This window comes from Benincasa hispida, chromosome 4 (genome assembly GCF_027475165.1).
Source record: "Benincasa hispida cultivar pf3 chromosome 4, pf3_genome.v1.1, whole genome shotgun sequence".
NCBI classification, from domain to species: Eukaryota; Viridiplantae; Streptophyta; class Magnoliopsida; order Cucurbitales; family Cucurbitaceae; genus Benincasa; species Benincasa hispida.
Window position 1 is genome coordinate 58,381,027 of NC_143481.1, and position 20,379 is coordinate 58,401,405.

The window sequence follows — 20,379 nt, forward strand, 5'->3', positions numbered from 1 at the left end:
AAAATAAAATTGCAGCAAAATACATACATGATGAATGTATGAGAATCATGTTAAAGAGAGAAGAAAAATTGATGATTGAGAAAGAAGAAATAAGTTTAAAAATTGAAGATACATACATGAGAGAAGATTCAAATGTTGATATTCAGGTGTGTCAATTTATTTTATTTATTTATTTTTTTAATGAGTACAATTGATACACCTAAAATGATATACATCGATACGTAACTGTTACTATCAAACACTATAAGTTAGAGAAAAAATAGGAATAAAAACACCGGTAAACTAAAAAAAGGCAAAATTGTCACATATATTAAATGGAAATTAAAAGTCTCTTTTTTTTTTTTTTTTTTTTTGCCATATCTACAATTTAAGAAAACTGTGTAACAAGCTTGCTTTTTTACTTTCTTATTTTGTCACCTATAATAATTTTTCCAAAAAAGAAAAAAAAGTTGAGCATGATGATACCAGCATTCAAATCCAACGGTAGGAAATCAACGGTTGCAATGCACGAAAATAGATTCGTTCTTACAGTATAACAATCAAAGGCGTTGGCACATTTTTCAAAAATAAAATAAAATGAAATAATTAGGAAGAAAGGAATCAATCGGTGAGAGAAAGCAAGCAGGCAAGAACTGAAGAAAGTTTTAAACTCAAAGTGAAGAATAATTTCAAAGCTTTCTCCCAATCTCTCTCTCTACTCGTACTCAGTGAGTCTTCTGATTACTATTTCACTGTTTGCTTTCCCTTTCTCTGTTTTGTATTTGCTTTGTTTTGAAGATTTTCATTTCTGTTGATCGCGAAAAATTGATTCAAAACTCAAATTTGTTGATTAAGGTGTTTGTTTGTTGTGTTCCTAATGTCGTCCGCACCGTCTTCGAGTCAACCCGAGTTTGATTACTTGTTTAAGTTGCTGTTGATTGGAGATTCTGGTGTAGGGAAGAGTACTCTTCTTTTGCGCTTCACTTCTGATTCCTTTGAGGATCTTTCTCCAACTATTGGTACGCTTCTCATTTCTACTCTAATTCTCTCTTTGGGATGTTTTGTTCAACTTCAATTCTGAGGTATTCAATTGGGATTGAACTGAAGTTGTATTCAATTCCACAAGTAGAAACACTGAGGCCCTGTTTGATGACCGTTAATATTGAGTTGTTATCTACCTTTTAGAAATGTTTTCAAAATCTAAAGTAAACGTTTGAAATTAAGGAAAGGAGTTTTATGAACTTTTTTTTTTCTTTCATGTATTAAATACTTTGGCTACGAATTGTAATGTATGTAAGGGGTGAAAAGCATATGAAAGAGTTGTGTGAAAGCAAGCACGAAATAGTGCTAATACTTCCGTGTAAGATTTACCAAATGAAAATTTTAACCTTCTAGAGTTAGTAAAATAGAGTTGAAGGAACTATAGTTGAATTTGTTGGAGAATTAGGGGTAACAAACGAGCATCCCTACCTCCTGGGGAAAAACCAAACCTAGCCAACATGGGGGGCAAAGAAGAAAACATTGAAACCTCCCCATTAGATGGGGGATGGCCAAAATTGGATAAAAAGCTGCAAAGGGATATTTTAATGAAGAGAGGTGATAAAGATGAAGGTAAATGCGCCAAAGGGGACTATCCCCAACCTCTAATCCCCCCAACCAATTCAGGGTCCCTTTTTGTAACAGATTTGGTTTTCTATTCAAAATATTTTATTTACATCAATGAAATATTCTCTTTGTTTCTAATAGATTAGATTAATTTATGGTCTGTTACTCATCTTTTTATATATTAAATTTATACTTATCCTCTACATAACTTTAGGTGTGGATTTCAAGATTAAGCATGTTACAGTTGGGGGGAAGAAGTTGAAGCTTGCAATATGGGACACAGGTGAAATGTTTTCCATTTTGTTTCATGCTATGCGCATGTGTATAAACATGATAGAGGAAAAGCAATGGTGCCTTATGATTTGTTTCGGTCCTCTTTTGGTTTCATCCATCGTGTTATATTGTTCTGTATTCTGATTTCTATATTTTTATTTTGAATGTTAGATATACATCTAACATATTTCTGAAGGTTATCGAAGTATCTGCGAAGTTATTTATTTTATAAAACCTTTATTCAAAGTCAATTTTTTTCAACTTTAACATACACATCTAAAAATATTAAAACTGTGGAATTGTGGGGAATGGATTAACATGCATCTGCTGACCAAACAGTGTCTTGGGTGTTCCATGCATGCAAAATTGCACTAATTGGATTGATCATTCTATTAGAAAATAGTGTCGTTGGAATTTACGTATACTTACTCACCATGGCTTAGAATCTTTGAAGTCTCATGAGTATCAGGTTTACTGGTCATCTTGTGATATGATATTGTTATTGGAAATTATTAGGAAGGAATAAATAAAGGACGTCATCAAAACATTTTCTGTTTTGCAATGAAGTAAAAATACTGATGAAAAACCAAAACCCTAATGCCTTTTTAATGCTACATAGGGCTTACTATGATAGCGTCTGAATATGGGGGGGTGGGGAAGGTCTTAAGAATTAGCTGAGACATGAAGTATGTTGCATTCTACTTGGTGTAATAATGTGACTCGGGGAGTGTTTTCGTAGGATGAAATTGATAAGTGGCTACCTACTTTTTGAGGTCTACTTGGCTGTGTTATTCTGTGACAAATTTGATAATTATGAAATCATAACTTTAGTACGGTTTAAATCTTATTCCCTAAGTGTTCGTCTACCTTCTTTTATTGAATTGTATTTAAATGAACTCTACTTGCAGCTGGGCAGGAGAGGTTTCGGACTTTAACAGGTTCATATTACAGAGGAGCTCAAGGAATCATTATGGGTATCTTCAATTGATTTCATCACTTTCTATTTACATTTGAAATACTGACATATTACTGTTTCAATACTTGTAAAATCTTTAATTTTTCAGTTTCATTTCACACATGATACTTCTTTTTTGGTTTGGAAGAGAGGAAAGTTCTCCTAAGGAACCTAAGTTTGTTTGGCACTCTCTGATATATAAACACATACATATATACATATAGAGGTTAAATTATAAGTTTAGCCCTGAACTTTCGGGTTTGTTTCAAATAGTCCCTCCCCTAAACTTTGAAAAGTTTCTAATAGGTCCATAGATCTTGAAGTGTCTAGTAAGTGCCAAACCTTTTGATTTTGTATCTAACAAGTCCAACTTTCAATTGTCTGTCTATTAAGTTTTTGACCTGTTCAATGGTTTCTTAAGTTCACGAATATACTCTTACATTTGTAAGTTATTGATGAGCTGGGAACATTAGACACAAGCCTTTAGATTTTATATATTACCTTCGTGCTTCCCCTCGCGCCCCCCCCCCCAACAAAAGATTCAAACCTATATATATTAACAAAAGAGAACAGGGAAGGTACTATTAGACCCAAACCTTTAGGTTGTATATACTATTTTTCAAAGGCTCTGATTGACCCTCTTCTTTGTTGTAAAATGTTTCCAGCTCATCATTCTGCTTTTAGGGATGACTTGTTTTGATAAATTTTTATTCTGGATTATTTTTCCTTTTATTCAATTCGTTCTCAAGCTAACCTAACATTTTTACAACCTAAAAATTGTTTAGTGTATGATGTGACCCGGCGAGAGACATTCACAAATCTGTCTGACATATGGGCTAAAGAAATCGATCTGTACTCAACAAATCAGGATTGCATTAAGATGCTTGTAGGAAACAAAGTGGATAAGGTATGCTTTTAACTCTGAGGAGGAACTTTCAGTAGTATTTACCCTGCCCAATGTAGTTCTTTTAGCATCTTGGTCGAGGGTTAACTTGCCCTATGTTGTTAACTCTAGATTTAAGTCTAGTAAGTGCCATAGTTACAAATATATCACTATGGGACTGTTTTGGGCGTTGAGTTGGGATTGTTTGGGGCGCTGAGTTGAATTATGAAGTCTGAAGTTAATGTATGTGGAGTTAGGAAATCTCTGTTTGGGGTGCAGAGTTGTTTAATCCAGAGGTGGTCATTGGGGCATGTTGCTACCGATGATTGTCACCGGAGTTGGTTGTCAACGGTAACTAGTGGGTGGAGTCATTGTAAATATCGGAGGAAGGGAGGGAGAGAAAGAAGAAAAGATGAAATTTCTCAATTAATGTGAAAACTTCAATAGTTAACACTGTTGAAGTTGGTGGAGTTGAACACGACTTGTGAAGTTGGTGGGCCAAACAGTTGAGTTAACAACTCAACTCAACTCAAGTCAATGTCTGAAACACCCCCTATATTTTTCTTTTGATCTTGGTTTGTGCCTCTTGGCTATGGATATGATATTTGCTTATCTAGATCAAGTAACCCTTACTCTTAACGTTAGATATTTAGCAATGTGTTGGTCATCTTAAAATGGGAATTTGAGGTCCAAGGGATTTGATGGAAAATTGAGTAATATTTCATGTTTTCCCTGTTTTTTTAATGTGTTTGGTAGAAAATTTAGAATATGAAACCACTGAAAACCTGTTTCAAAATTTTTACATTTCGAGTTATGGAATCCAAATACTGTTTTTAGACATCATCCACTAAACACAAATTTGCTAAATTCATGTCAGATTAAGAAGTTGAATTGGATAAGATATCAGAACTCAATTCAAGTGATCAAATATTTCAGGAAAGTGAACGGGTAGTCAGTAAAAAAGAGGGAATTGACTTTGCTCGAGAATCTGGATGCCTATTTCTCGAATGCAGTGCGAAAACTCGGGTCAATGTGGAGCAATGCTTTGATGAGCTTGTGTTGAAGGTACGTGAAAACTCGAAACCCTCTTCTGCTTCCCAAATGATCCGACGCTTAATACAAATTTTGAACTCGAGTTGGAGTCCAAGACTAATAATAGTTGGAAATACCAATTATTGTAATTGGAGCCACACCATGGAGTGGATTGCAATTACTCACTCCACCCACTTGAAGTTGGGGACCAAACACCCCCAAGTGTTCGTAATTTGTCACATCAATCCTCAATAAGCCATTCAATAATTTGATGCCCCAAAATAATGTGTTTGCAGATATTGGACACGCCCAGTCTTTTGGCTGATGGCTCAACAGGTTTAAAAAAGAATATCTTCAAAGAGAAACCTCCCGAGACGACCGCTTCGGCTGGTGGCTGCTGCTCATATTGATTATATGCTAAAAATTGTAGGGCACTCTCATTTTGTTTTAGGCTACTCGTTCCATTCCATTTCAGCACACACCTGAAGTCAAAAGGTTTGTGATCTTCAATTTTCCCTTTATGGATTATAAGTTCGTTCAACTAAAATGTCTGCCCGACAGTAAGTTCCTTGTATTCTTTCAGTTGTTACTAGGTTGACGATTGATTGATTTTTTTTTCTGGTGTGAGTTTGATTTACCATGAATTTATGACTTCACAGATGGAAACAGACGGATCCTGAAATCCTATCAATACTTTGGTTTTAGATTTTTTTTTTTTTTAACGGGTGACCTATTTTGGAAGGTCTTAAATGAAATTTGACTCAATTTTCAAAAGGTGTTTTTTTTTTTTTTTTTTGTCATTCTGCTTACGTCATATTAGCGTGGAATTACCAAAATGAACTATTTTGCATGTGGGTTGGGATCTCTTTTTAGTCCTCCCGCTAAAAAGAAACGTTACAACTTGCTCTCACTTTCGTGTCCACTCAAACTCTCGTTAATTATCTTGGTCTCACTCTCGCGCTCGTGCTCACTCAAATATTCTCCACCTGTTCTTCTAGCTATATCCCCCTCTCTCTCACACACATTAACTATGTTGCTTTTGCTCTCACTAGTTTGCCCACCTCTTTGCTTAGTTTTCTGGCTATCCCTTTCCCCTTGCTACACTCACTCTCTGCAACATACTCAACCTCTATCTTCAAAAATACCTTAGGACACTTTCGGCCTTTCAAACTTTTCATTACACATAACTCTTGAAAAATCTCCAATTACTTGAGATTAAATGACAGTGTTTTAGTATGTGCAAATGCAGATGTATGACGTAGAGAGTTCATCAATGAAACTTGCATATAAAGAGAGTTTAAAGGGGAAGAACAGGAGAACAAGAGTTGATGACTCAGCATGCATGCATTATAAGGTAGTTTTGGTAATTTTTGTTGAGGATTATGCGAACAAAAGGTCGAAAACTATTAAAAAGTTGGACAAATTTCGTTTTGGACTCATAATTTGGGTCAAACATAAAATTATTTTGTTGACTAATTCTCTTTGTTTAGAGGGAAAAGAAGTTATAAAATACTTGAGACAACGAGTTTTTGGTTCTATTCTGGATAGGTACTTTTTAAGACTTGAGTTGTTTAGGTCAACAAATACTTTGACTTTAGGTGCATCGATAAAAGTTGAAGAACATATCACGTCTTTCGTAAGATAAATACGGTTTAATTCACTATCTAATACAACTTGTGTTTCATATCAATTTACACTAACAACATCATTGCCAAGAGTTCCCAAAGGGCCATAGCATCAGAGCATGATATTAACCCACAAAGCTGATATTACATTATATGAGATGATATGAGTTTAGATTTATTTGGGTAAAGCTTCCATTGGGAAGTTGACAATTGGTGTTTGGTGGAATCTAAAGAGCAAGATCAGAAGGGTAATCTTGAGGATATCTCTTCATTGTTTGCCTCAGTACTTCCTCTTGTTCTTGAAGGTTTTTAGGTAAATGATCATAAACATCATTGAACAACTCTGAAAGTGGAGGCTTCTCTGTTTTCTCTGCATTTTGAATTGCTTGCAACAACTGAGCCAACAAAAGAGCACCATTAAACACATCATGGAGCATAAATTAACAAGTTTGAGAACGAATATGATTGCAAACTATCGGGATGGTTTTTGCAATTTGTTCCAAAAAAAATAAAAAATAAAAACAAGACTAACCTGTTTTTTGACGGTGGTTTTGTGGTTGGAATCATCTTCTTGATTCAACCATACATTATTAGATAGCCATTTAGCAAAGCGATCCACAGGATTCCTCTCCATTTTCCAGTATTGAATCTCATCAATGGCGCGGTACTTACTCGAATCATCGGAGGTTGAATGGTGGCCAACTCTGTAAGTCAAAGCCTCGATGAGAATCGGCATTTGCTCTGCGATCGCCATCGATCGAGCTCTGCGAACTGCGCTGTAAACGGCTAAGGCGTCGTTTCCATCGATTCGAATGCTTCGGATTCCGTAGCCTTGGCCTTTCACCACCACGCCGTCGCCTGAAAATCAACGTTGACATCTTAATTAGAGACGGCTTTAGGATAATTCATTGGTGAGATCTGAGATGAGATTCTAGGGAATTTTTACTTCGGAATTGTTCTTCAACGGAAGTGCTGATCGCCCAACCGTTGTTGCGGCAGATGAATATCACCGGCGCTCCTAATACGGCTGCGAAGTTCAATGCCGCGTGAAAATCCCCCTGTATGAAATTCAAACCAATTTCTAAAACTTTCCATTAATTTTCAATTTTTTTTTAAAAAAAATCAATTTTATGTTATGTTTAATAAAATTATCAACTTTCAATTTTGTCTTTAGTGCACTTGTCAATTCTAATAAATTTGTAGTTTCGAGAGTACAAGAACTAAATTGACATAAATCTGAAACGAAACGGTTTTTATAATCAAACTTATTTTTGTTTAATATAGTGATTCCTTAGAAATATTTATTTAGTTTAAGTTTTTTTATTTTTGACCAATTTACCTTTTAATTAACACCATGATGTTTTGGTAGATTAAAAGGTTCATAGAAACAACCTTTAAGATAATTCCCTTATCCATGCTTCTAAAAATAAAAATAAAAATAAAAAAGAAAAATAATATAAAAAAAAAAAAAGAAAAGAAAAGAAAAGAAAAACCTTTTCAATATCAACCTTTAATGCTAAGCCTTAGCCATATCAACAACAACTTATTTATTTATTTATTTATTTTGTATTATTTTTAAGTAAGAGATAAGGAAGTCTACCAACCATATCCTAGCATATAAATATGTTATTCTGATCCAATTCTTTAATATAAAATTTTATAATAATTTCTTAAACATTTTCAAATTGTAAAAGTGAATTTTCTTACAATAACGGAAAAATTTTAAAACTAAAAATTAAAGAATATTAGAAGTAAAACAACTCTACCTTCCAAAAAATAAAACAAGTATGAATTAAAGATTAAATACATGTTTAAATATCTGGTTTATTAATTATACTTTTAATATGTTAACATTAACATGACATTATACCTATATTTAGCTTTGACACAAATTTAAAAGAGTAATTAGACCATTTAAGAGGACAAGTCAAAATTTCTATCCATTTCTAATAATTTTGGAAGAGAAATTACGAAAAAAGACATATAACTAAACTACCTTGAAGCATAATGATGATAAAATTTTAAACAATATGGTCTAAATAGAATTAAAAAAAATATATTTTTTAATTCAAGGGTAATTAAAAAATCCTTTCTCCTTAAGAATGGAAAGTTTTAATCCCTCACTAGAAGAAAATATTTAACCAAAATGATTGATTATTGGAGTAAATCATTATTTACCTCGCTAGTGGTGCCATCTCCAAAATAAGCCACAGCGCATGCATCTTTTCTATCCATTTTAAGAGAATAAGCAATGGCAACAGCTTGTGGAAGTTGTGTTCTATAACATAAAAACCGACATTGTTTCAATTCGATGAATAATATGAGAATTATATGAGATTCGTAGATTAAAGCAACATATCATTTAATGACGTATCAAATATTGAACGAAAATAGTATGTACTAGTTGACGTAATCGACATAGTGTGATTTGATATATATCATTTGTGATGGAGAGAAGTGAATTAAGTTGATAGGATGGAAGAGTTACCCAAGGGGAGATGAAATGGTGAAGTAATTGTGATGGTTGGAGCCATAGTGAATGGGCATTTGTCTACCCTTTCCATAATCAAATTTGTTTCCAAACAATTGATTTGCAAATTCTTGCAACGTAAACCCACGCCATAACAACACTCCGGGCTCTCTGTACTGCCAAATCCCAATCAAAATTTTAAATAAATTTGTCTTAGTTTTCTCGTTATTACGTCATTAATAGCTTAACAGATCAATAACCTAACTTAATAACTAGTTAAAAGACATATACTTGGACTCGTGTTGTGACAGGTTCAATTTTTCTACGACTAATTGTACTAGATATTACTTTTAGTTCTAATAATTAAGTATATAACAACATTTGTAACGAATGACAAATATAGTAAACTTTATCAGTGATAGACTCTATTGTGAATAGACTCATATCAATGATCGGGTTTTGTAAAAACATAATTTCATATACCTGAGCCAAAACGATGTCGTCGGGGAGAAGTGCAGCTGCAGAAGCAATGGCAATTGCTTCTTCTCCGGATGAAGTTAAGTAAAATGAGATTCTTCCTTGTCTTTGTGCTTCGTAGAATATGTTGTCCATTATTTGAAGCGTAATCATGTCTTTGTACATCTTAATCGCTACGTCTTTGCTCAACTATCAAATTCCAACAATTGAGACAAAAATGTAGCGATTAAGAAGTACAAGGATTAAAATATTATAATAATAAAATTATATAATAAGGTCTCATACAAGAAAATCGTTTCTTGATTGAGTTTTAGTTAATAAATGTAATTAAACGTACAAACAACAAATCATCGTCCTAAACTTGGTAAGAGTATCAATTTCACCTAAATCTTTCAATTTCATATAAAACTAAAGTTTTTGCATCCTCCAATGAATTATAAAATGTTTATTAAGTACAAAATTAATAAATTTTAGGGAAAAAAAAGGAGAGTTTTTTGTTCAAATTTGTGGTTTTTGAAAGGGGTTGTCAATGAATTTTATGCAAAGAGAGTAGTTTTTTTTTTTTTTTTTTTTAAATTCATGAATTTTAGTTCTTACTTTCTTTTTATTAATATTAGATATATAATTTTTCAAAAATTGAACAAATACTAAAAATTACAATAATCATTTAAGTTATGGTCTATGATCATCAATTAAGAGTGAAAATTGATAAGCTATGGCAAATTTAAGGGTGTACATTAATTTTCTCACATGTAAAAAAAATATATTTTAAATATAAACTATAATACTCAATTTTAATCAAATTTGAAATTTCATATCATTGCAACTTTGATATGTTTTTTTTTCCCCTCAAATAAACAATTTAATTGAAATGAATTGATATGATGAAAATAAATTTTAAATATATATATATATAAAGAAATTTATATTTAATTAATACTAAAAGAGTAAGACCTGAGTGAAATTGTTTGATGTAATTGTGTCCCCATTTTCATGAAGCACACGATAACATGGAACTCGCTGTTGAGTCGACTCAGCAATGAATCTCATTTCATTTGTAAATGGAACTCTTCCTCCGGGAAAATCCAACTCCTACACCAATAAATATCTCAACAAATAAATAAATCCATTATATCACATTTAAACTCTCTCTTTTCGAATGCTTTTTACGGATCGTTTGGTTTAAGATTTTATATATTCTAAAAATTAAGGATGTCTGGAAATATCGATGGAAATAAAAGATAACTGTATTTGGTTGTATGCTATCAAGATTTTTTGGGAATAATTTCTTTTATTTAATTTGTAAAATTAATCATGAAAACTCTCTAAAATTTTAATAGATTTATTGATAAACAATAAACTCAATTCAAAGTTTTAAGAAAATTAATTATTTAACAATTAAATTAATTACAGGTATTTGTAAATGAAAAATTACAATTAAAGCTACTTGATTACATAATTTGATGGGATGAATTTGATGAATTTATATAATTATGAAGTACTAATTAATGAAACAACCAATGAATTCTAATTAATGATAAATTAATTATAATTATAAAAAATAAATTTATATTACATTAATCATAATGGTCATTAATTAATTATAAATATAATTAATAGTTTTATTCCTTCCAGTTTTTACCGTTTATTGAAAAATAAGAGTAGGCATTACATATATATTAAATTGTTTTAATATATATGTATATATATATATTTAAATTAATTAATTTATTAAATAGTAGTAGTTAAATTCATACACTAATTTAAAATTTAATATAATTTTATAAAAATTTTCTTATAATAAAAGTTTTAATAATATATAAAAATAAAAGAATAAATAAATGTATTAAAATAGGAGAGAGAGTAAGAATTAAGAAATTCCATTTTTTTGGATGGGTATTATTCATGGATATAAAGGATGTATGGAAAAAACATATTCTCATTCTTAAAGCTTCAAAACTTGAATCAAACAAGGAACTCATTCCAAATTTATCGTTAATTTTTATTCTTCAAACTAAGTTAAATAAAGTCAAACCTAATTATTTAACTTTTTTGTAGTAACATTTAGAGTTGTTTTTTCTTTTCTTTTGGAAATTAGAATAATAAGAATTTTTAAATGTTTGGAACTATAGATGCTCGAAAATATAAATGTCTGACATCTTTAAATAATTATTATACTTATTCTTCTTATAAAAATCTGTAAAGATTCAAAGAACATTTAAATATACATGTTTGTTTCACAAGGATTCTAAATGAGAATGTCAAATGAAGTATTATATTCCCACAATATCATTCTTATTCAAATAATTCACATATAAGTTTAGTATAATTAAATTTATATAAAGTTTTTTTGTCTTTAAATAATTTAACATGCTATTGTTATGAATTCTATTTATATTAATTTTACATGTCTTTTTCTTTTTATAAAACAAATTCACTATAGTTTTGAAAATTTTATAAAAAGAAATAATACTAAATATTAATTTTAGATGTTGATTAGAAATGCTTGAAGTTACTCTAAAAGAAGGCAATTATATGATTGATAGTATTTGGTTTTAGAGGATTTTATACTTATGCATTATCAAAATAGAGAAAAAATGAGAGAGGATATAAATTTGTAATTTTAATATGTGATTTTATTTAGAAAAATATATATATTGAAGTATCACCAATGGAAAACAAAAACTTCCCCTTTATATTTCAATTAAAAAAAATAAAAAAATAAAAACGTTAATGCACAACCTGAGAATCTCGATAGAGACATCTCCACATATCAAAACATCTTACATTTTCTTATAATCCAAATCTTAAACCAATTTTCTCGTAAGACAAACAATCCTTTGAATTCGATTTAATTCAACCTAACGTTACAAACATTAAAATAAGTTAAAAAACAATTCCTTAAAAAATGTAAATATTATTTCTCTTACACAAATTATTTTATTCTTATACTAAGTTATTTATCTTTAATCACATGTCGAAATTATCAATATGTAATTTAATCTATATGGATATTTATATATTTATTTTAGTACGAGTGATTTGAATCACAGATCTTTTAATCTTTAAACAAATACGATACCAGTTAAGTCAAACTTTTTTAGGAGTATTTATAACTTTAAAATTTTTAACTAATTCAAATATAAAAATATTAAATTAGGGATGTTCGTAGATTGAGTTGGATAGGAATACTTTTTAGACCTACCGATGTATTTTTAGTTTAAAAGGAAAAAGAAAAAGAAAGGAAGAATGAGAATAATAATATTTAAAAGAAAGAGAGAGAGAAAAATGAAATGCATGAAACAGAAAAAGTTAAAAACTGATAGAGAACAAAAACAAGCAAACCTGAGGATCATGGTTAGGAAGATAAAGTTGATCCACATGTCGTGTTGCTTGAGTGGATTCAAAACGACATGTCGGCCGGACAAATTTGGAGCAATACTGAGCCCGACGACCGCCGCACCGGAGCGCCGCCACAGAAGACTCAAAATAGAGAGAAGTTGGGAGGTGGAAGAAATTCAAAGATGAGGATCGTAGAAACTGAATCATAGTGATGAAAATATGAATAAAATCGAAAAAGAAAAAGAAGAGGAGAAATAGAAATTGGTAAGAAAGAATGAGAGGGAATTTGAGTATAAATAGAGGAATGAGTTGGGAGAGTGTCGTTTTTGGATTGGTTTCTTTGATCCTTATCGTCGGGTTTCACTAATTTGGTGGGGTTTTCATTTGGTTTTTTTTTGGAGGCTGTCCTTAATAATGGAGTTTTTCTTTTTTTCTTTTTTTCTTTTTTATTTTTTATTTTAGAATAGGTAATAATGGCTATTGCATAATGCAATTTCCCACTCATAATTATATTGTAACTTCTACATTTCTATCAATTTTATGTGTTTTTCCATCAATTCATTAAAAGGAACCACTTTTTGCCAAAATACAAATTTTTACCCTTTTCTTCAAAGTGTTTTTTCTTTTTCTTTTTCTTTTTTTTTTAAGTTTTTTTATTTATTTTCTTTTTTGTAGGGTGTAAATAGAGATATCTCAAGTTTTGTTTGAGGATTTGTAACCAAATGAGTTTTATTTAAAAAAAAAAAAATTAAAAATTAAAGCCTCATTTGATAACTATTTTGGCCTTGTTTGATATTCATTTGGATTTTTTTTAATTAATTCTATATACACTACTTCTACCTCTAAGTTTCTTTTCCTTTGTTATCTTCTTTTTACTAGCGGTTTAAAAAACAAAACCAAAATTTAAAAATAAAAAAAAAACTTTTAAAAGCTTCTTTTTGTTTTTTGAATTTGGCTAAGAATTTAACCATTGTACTTAACAAATATGCAAATCATTATAAGAAATGGGGATAAAATAGATTTAATTTTCAAAAACCAAACACAAAAATCAAAATGGTTACCAAACAAGACATTTGTTTTTTTGAAAATAAGTCTATTTCCTCTCCATTTCTTACCATAATTTACGTCTTTCTTAAGTAAAATTGTTGAATTCTCAGCCAAATTCCAAATTCCAAATTCTAAAAATAAAGTTTTAAAAACTACTTTTTTTTTTCTCAATATTTTGGTTTTTTAAACAACCGGTAAAAAGTAGATAACAAAAGAAGAAATTTGGAGTTGGAAATAGTATCTATAGACTTATATAATTTTAAAAAATAATAAACTAGAAACCAAATGATTACCTTAGGCCCATTAGGTAACCAGATTGTTTTTTATTTTTGTTTTTTAAAATTAAGTATATGGACCTACGTCTATCCCAAATTTCTTCATTTGCTATTTATTTTTCACCATGGTTTAAAAAATCAAGCCAATTTTTTAGAACTTCAAAAAGTAGCTTTAAGAAAAATGTGGATAAAATAGACAAAATTTTCAAAAACAAAAATAAAAAACCAAATGATTACCCGACAAGATCTAAATGATTATCAAATGAAGTTGTTGTTTGTGAAATTGATCTTCCTTTTTAAAACTTAATGGTATACCTACCGTCCTAACTTTGACCTAGATAAAGGAAAAATGGTAGATAAAAATATGTGGATCAACTTGGAATTTATATTTTGCGTACTTATCCAATTATAGCTAAACTCTTCTTTCTTTCTTTTTTTTTTTTTCTTTTTCAAATATATATATATATTAAAATTTTACCATGTGAACTATGAAACAAAAGATAAAGACATTAAGGACTTATTATTTTGTAGGGAATTTGAAAAGAGAAATTTTAAAATAAAGGATTTAATAAAAATAAAGTTGTATTTCTTGATTTTAGATTTGTGTTTGGTAGTATTAATTTAAATAATTGTTTAAAATGTGTTTAATACTATATTTATAAACCATAAAACTAGTTTGTAGTTATCCACTAAATATTAATTGATAATAAACTATTATTAATTTATTTATAAACATGTTTTTTATGTTAATCTTTTATATTTATTATTTGCAATATTATATAATTTAGAGAACATTACATTATTTTAAGTTTTATGTTAATTAAGTTCATTTTTTTATTTGATTTTTCAATTAATTAATTAAAAATAATAATAAGGTGAAATTATAATTAACTAAAAAAAAAATATTAATACAATTAGTAGAAAATTAACAAGATGGCTAAAAGTGAGAATTACTAAAAAAGTGAAAGGTAATAAATGTAAAAGGGTGAAATATAGAACTAAACTCAAAACTTAATAGCAGTGTAATAGATCAAATAACAACCATACTCAAAACTCATACATAAAATTATATTTTTTTCAAAAAATAAAAAAGGAAAAAATAAACATTTTTGAAATTTTAAGGAAAAAAAATTTACTACTATCAAAATACTATACTTTCTTTATTCACACTAGAAATTTGTTCGTCATAGACACGAGTCTCACAAATATAAATAAATCTTACTTTATTTTAAAAAATGTGTTTCTCGTGACACGGAGGTTAATATATATAGGAAAATACAAATTGAAATGTGAATGTACACGTGTCAAAATGAAAATAAAAGGCGATTAATAATGTAACTTCCAGAAAGGAAAAACCACAAGTGTGAGGAAGAGGAAGGAGATGGCCCACTTGGCTTTAATGGCGGAGTTTGGAACCGTTCATATGATTTTAGTTTGAACCGACATAAAAACAAAGGCAACGAAAACCCTAAAACAACCCTTTGTCTGCATGCTTCCCACATGTTTATCCCTTCCAACTACATGATTCAAATTTGGATTATATAATTTTGTTCACAATATTAATTACAATTATTATAGAAATTCTTCACTACAACTTTAAATATAATTTTCAAATATCAATTGATTAACCTACACGTCTTTCATCAACAGATTAGAAGTTCAAATATTTTGTTAAATTAAATAGAAAATTTAAATGATCCGTATACTTTAATTTGTTTAAATTTAGTTCTTGTTATCTAAAATGTTAAAATTTTAATTTTTTGTATTTTTAATAAATCTTAAATTTAATCTCTACTATATTACTTATTTATTGTTAATTTTTTCAAAAACTTTTTCTTGTCCATTAGTATTTTTAATATTAATTTTTGAAAACATATTCACGTATTATATTTTCGTGCATGAAAATTATTATTATTATTATTGACCAATTTTGATAAAATTTAACTTCAAGAGACTAAAATTTAAGATTTATTAAAGTATATGAATTAAAATCGAATAAATTTCAAAGGTTGTTTTAAATATAGAAACATAAATCAAAATATTTACAAAACATTGCAAAATTTTAGAACTATCAATGATAGATATTGATAGACTTTTATCAATGTCTATGTCTATCATTCATAGTTCTGAAATTTTGTTATATTTTATAAATATGATCGACCTAAGTAGCTATGGTGTTTCTCAAACAGTAGATAATTAAAATTAATAATGACGAAGATTTGAAAATATTCTTAAATAAAAAAAGATTCGACATGTTATAATGCCAAAAAAAAAAAACTAAAAATGCGGTGAGTGTGGATCGAACACGCGACCTTCAGATCTTCAGTCTGACGCTCTCCCAACTGAGCTATCCCCGCAATGTGTTAACAATTCAACCAGTTTCCATTATTACAGTATATTTATTAATCATTACCTATACTGTTTTTAAAATTAGTTCCCTTTTCCAATTTCCAATTCCTATTTTCGTTTCTTAGAATCTGTGAGGCAATCTAAAAACATAAATTTGAAAATAAAAAATTTAATGAAAATAGAATTGTATTTTATGTTTTCAGACATGTATTTCATAGCAAATTTATAAATTAAATTTTAATCTAAACAAAATTTTAAAATGTGATTGAAAATATATTTAGTTACTCACTAAATATTAGATTGAATATAAACCATTACTAATTAATTTCTAAACTTGTTTTATGTTAAAGTTTTTGTATAATTATTATTTTGTAATATCATATAATATATATGATATATTACATGTTTTAAGTTTAACAAAAATAATTGAGTTTACAACATGAAATAGTATAATTATATTATTGTTTTTATAGTATTGTTACATAATTTTGGGTAAGTTTAAAAGCGAGTAAGATGTTTGGTTAATTGATTTTCAATTGTAGTATATTTGTTTTTATGTTTAGTATATTTGTTGGGCGTAGTTTGGAGATTAATTATAGTGGATTTGCAGATCACATAAATGTCTCATCGGAAGTATCACAAAAAACTTTCAAAAGATCTTTTATGACTACAAAACCTTCATCTGAATTACATAGTAACTAATTTTTTTTCTTTGCATATTTCTTTTATCATACATCTTTATTTTCTCCTAAAATATTTCTCCCGTTTTAAATTATCAATCATATATTTTTTTTCAAATATCATTTTATTTATTTGTTATTTTTTTTTTTAAAAAAAATTTCAACTTATTTTATATTTTTGCATTTTTATTTTTTAATTAGTTTGAAAATTTTATATAATTAAATATTAGATTTTTTTAATTAGTTTGAAAAATTTAGAACAAAGAGTGAAGACAAATCAATTGCATTTAAAGTAGTAGGATAAAGGAAATTATGGCTGCAATAATAGATTCAGAGACAATGATTCTACTCACGACAGCACCATTGTTAGGAGTTGAGGGCAATGACAGAGATTGTGTCGGAGGAGTTGAGATAGAAGAAGATGGAATTGGAATGATCACTAGTGGTTCCGAAGGAGCAATAAATGAAGCCGGTGGAGAATGAGTCGAAGTCAAAGCTGATGGTGAAGTATTGGTGGAAAGAGAGGGAGCAACGCCCGACGAAGCAAGGGATGAAGACAAAATTCAAGTCGAAGGTGTCACTACTGTTGGTAGAGGAGATTTCGGAGAGGAAAATGGTGGCAACTTGATTAGAGAAGAGGTCGTTGCGAGCATGATCAACCAATAGTCTCTAGATGTTCGTTTTAATTATAGTGTAATTACAAATATTTCTTAATAAGTTAATTACAATCTCATTTGTATGGTTGTGGGTAGTTTAACCTTTTATATATTCGTTTATTTTTTATTTTTAATGAAATATTGATTTGTTATTTTTTTTTTAAATGAAAAGTTAAAATCTGTCATTCTTCGTGTTAGTCCAATTTTCTTAGGCTAATCGTTATATGACACAACTCGATCAAGCTAGGCTTGAAATGGTACAAAATGGACAAAAGGGACCTCCATTTCGATAGATGGCCAATTCTTTAATGTTCTAATTTATGGTCATTACGTTGTGTAGAGGGGCTATTACTCCCCATTTTGGCACATTTTGTCCTTGGGGACATTAGGATCCCCCTAATTTCATGTAAAATCAAACTAAATCTTTTTCAAATTCTCTATGCTTCTCCTCATTCTATTTAAATGGTTAGTATTACTTATGGATATTAGATCTATCGAAATTATTAGTCACCCTCGCTCATATATGTCATCCTTTGCTCAACCTCCTAAGTCGTAGGTCTCTGTTTTGTGTGTCATCTATTTTCTTCATCATTTGTTTAGATTTGTCATGGAGTTCATGAAACTTTACTTGTTTGTTCGTCGTTGTCGCTCATCTAAACGAGTCTACTGCTCAAATCTATTTGTGATTGACTGTGAACTCCGTCATTCACCATCCGTTTAGCCATGCATTGGAACCAAAGGTGATTCCATCATATCAACAACTATACATACTGTATTTTTTGATTTTTTATACCTATCAAATGACTCCACATCTTTTTAACATATACAATCACTACAAGAAAAACGGGAACTCCCGACGCCGTTTTAATGCGTCGGGAGATACGGTCTCTCCCGACGAAGTAAAGGACCGTCGGGAGTTCCCCGGGAACTCCCGATGCATTAAAGCGGCGTGTTAACCTCGGGCGGCATCGGAAGAAGGGTCTGGTTTAAACCAGACCCCTTCTTCTTCCCCACTCCCCCAAAATTTTTTCTCTCTCCCTCTCAAAAAACCCTAACCCCCCTCCTCCGCCGCCCCCCTTCACACCTACCACCCCATTTTCCTTCTTCCCTTTACGCCCCCGCCACTCCCCCCCTGTCGCCGCCCCTCTTCACGCTTGCACCGCCATCTGCCCTTCCCCCTTTACGCCGCTGTCTGCCGCCGCCTTCCCCCTTCATTGCTTACAAATTTGTTGTTTATTTTCAAGCTTTCATCAAGGTTCGTGTACATCCATTTCATTTATTTTCTCTTATTTTGTATCTTAATTTAAGCCATTGTTTTTAATTTCTAGCATGTTGGTAATGTTGGTAATGTTTAATTTTTAGCATGTTACTAATGTTGGTAATTAATGTTGCTAATGTTTAATTTCTAGCATGTTGGTAATCTAATGTGAATTATGAATTATGGATTGTGGATGTTATTGTGGATTGAGTTTTTTTTCCTTTTAATTCTTAAGGTTATGGATTACTTAATTTACTATAATATATGTTACAATTTCTGTAATTTGGTGGATTATTGTGAATTGGTGTATTATCAATCCCCAAAATTATGGTTTAAACCAGACCCCTTCTTCTTCCCTACTTTTTAAAATATTGTACTTAACGCATTTAATATTTTAAAAAAGTTTAAAGAATCTACTAGACATAAAGCTAAATTTTGTATCTAATAGAAAATTGAACTTTAAATTTTGTATCCAATAGGCTTGTAAATTTTAGAAGATGTTGAATAGATGAAAGACCTATATTAGACACAAAATTGAAAGCTTGAAGATATACTAAATAAAACATTTGAAAGTTGTTAAGACAATTTAAGTGGTCTAGGGACCTATGTGTTTATTTTGCAAATGAAAATTATAGAACTCAATGCTTAATCATACTTTGTATTTTGTCCTCTAATCCAGGTTATTGTTTTGGATTACAAGTTGGTCAGAAAATATTTATTTTTAATGATGAATAAAGAAATGGATTAAACTAAGGAATAAGTTATCAATGGAGTATAGAGAAGGACTATCACAGTTCTTAGATATGGCAAGACTTCATGTAAATGATTCCGAGCGAATAAGATGTCCATGCAAGATGTCCATGCAAGAATTGTATGAATTCAATTTGGGAAAAGATAGATATTGTGGAACGACATCTATTAACATATGGAATATCTCCTTCATATTGTGATAGATATATCATTGAGAGCCAGTAAACTTATCTAGAAGTCATACAAGTCATTCAATACAGGATGTTGAAGTAGATAGTATAGAGAATAATGCTGTCGAAGAAAATGAGATGTTGAATCTTATAAACGATTTACAAGTTCCAATTGAAAATGAAAATGCAAATGAAGGAAGGATTGAGAATAATAAAATGTCCTTTAATGGTCAAGAAAGAGATACCACGAACTTATTCGAGGATTTAATGACCGAAACACATAATGAATTATACCCTGGGTGTTCGCAATTTTCGTCCTTAAACTTTTTAGTGAATGTGATGCATATCAAAGTTCTGAACAACTGGAGTAACAAATCGTTTGACATGTTGCTGGAATTGTTAAATGCAGCGTTTCCAACTGGCACCTCTATACCTACTTCCTTTTATGAAGCCAAGTGAAAATTGCATGATTTAGGCCTAGGTTATGAGTCTATTCATACGTGCAAATATGATTGTGTATTGTATTGGAAAGAGTTTGCAGATTTGCAATAAT

At 29.9% G+C, this 20,379-nt stretch overlaps 2 protein-coding genes across 5 annotated transcripts; one reads left to right on the forward strand and one right to left on the reverse strand.

Moving 5' to 3' along the window:
• The first annotated feature begins 562 nt into the window (after positions 1-562).
• RAB18 (RAB GTPASE HOMOLOG B18) lies at positions 563-6,265 on the forward strand. 4 transcript variants are annotated; one of them, XR_005481421.2, is made up of 8 exons: positions 574-707; positions 835-998; positions 1,799-1,867; positions 2,766-2,831; positions 3,598-3,719; positions 4,632-4,760; positions 5,024-5,222; positions 5,977-6,265. XR_005481421.2 is itself a non-coding variant. In XM_039029423.2 (7 exons), the coding sequence occupies exons 2-7, from the start codon at positions 857-859 to the stop codon at positions 5,135-5,137; spliced, it is 642 nt and encodes a 213-aa protein (XP_038885351.1). In that variant the 5' UTR covers positions 563-707; positions 835-856; the 3' UTR covers positions 5,138-5,431. The 4 variants fall into 4 exon arrangements, 2 of the variants coding, with proteins under 2 accessions (XP_038885351.1, XP_090169022.1); XR_016529189.1 differs by having other exon boundaries at positions 602-707; positions 936-998; XM_039029423.2 differs by lacking the exon at positions 5,977-6,265 and having other exon boundaries at positions 563-707; positions 5,024-5,431.
• Positions 6,266-6,340: 75 nt separating this feature from the next.
• LOC120075761 (2-oxoisovalerate dehydrogenase subunit alpha 1, mitochondrial) lies at positions 6,341-12,918 on the reverse strand. Its single transcript, XM_039029422.2, has 8 exons — positions 12,645-12,918; positions 10,254-10,391; positions 9,306-9,488; positions 8,841-8,998; positions 8,531-8,630; positions 7,299-7,410; positions 6,885-7,210; positions 6,341-6,747 (listed from the first exon to the last, which is right to left on the reverse strand). Exons 1-8 carry the CDS (start codon positions 12,846-12,848, stop codon positions 6,580-6,582), a joined length of 1,389 nt encoding a protein of 462 aa, XP_038885350.1. The 5' UTR covers positions 12,849-12,918; the 3' UTR covers positions 6,341-6,579.
• Positions 12,919-20,379: the final 7,461 nt, after the last annotated feature.

Bases quoted from the DNA above. Each gene is read 5' to 3' on its own strand.
- LOC120075761 (XM_039029422.2), bottom strand. From the start codon at position 12,848: ATGATTCAGTTTCTACGATCCTCATCTTTGAATTTCTTCCACCTCCCA. The intron at 9,489-10,253 runs GTCTTACTCTTT...GGAATTTGATAG, and splicing joins CATCAAACAATTTCACTCAG to TTGAGCAAAGACGTAGCGAT. The intron at 6,748-6,884 runs GTTAGTCTTGTT...TTGTTGGCTCAG, and splicing joins AAACCACCGTCAAAAAACAG to TTGTTGCAAGCAATTCAAAA.
- RAB18 (XM_039029423.2), top strand. From the start codon at position 857: ATGTCGTCCGCACCGTCTTCGAGTCAACCCGAGTTTGATTACTTGTTT. The intron at 1,868-2,765 runs GTGAAATGTTTT...CTCTACTTGCAG, and splicing joins GCTTGCAATATGGGACACAG to CTGGGCAGGAGAGGTTTCGG. The intron at 4,761-5,023 runs GTACGTGAAAAC...ATGTGTTTGCAG, and splicing joins TTGATGAGCTTGTGTTGAAG to ATATTGGACACGCCCAGTCT.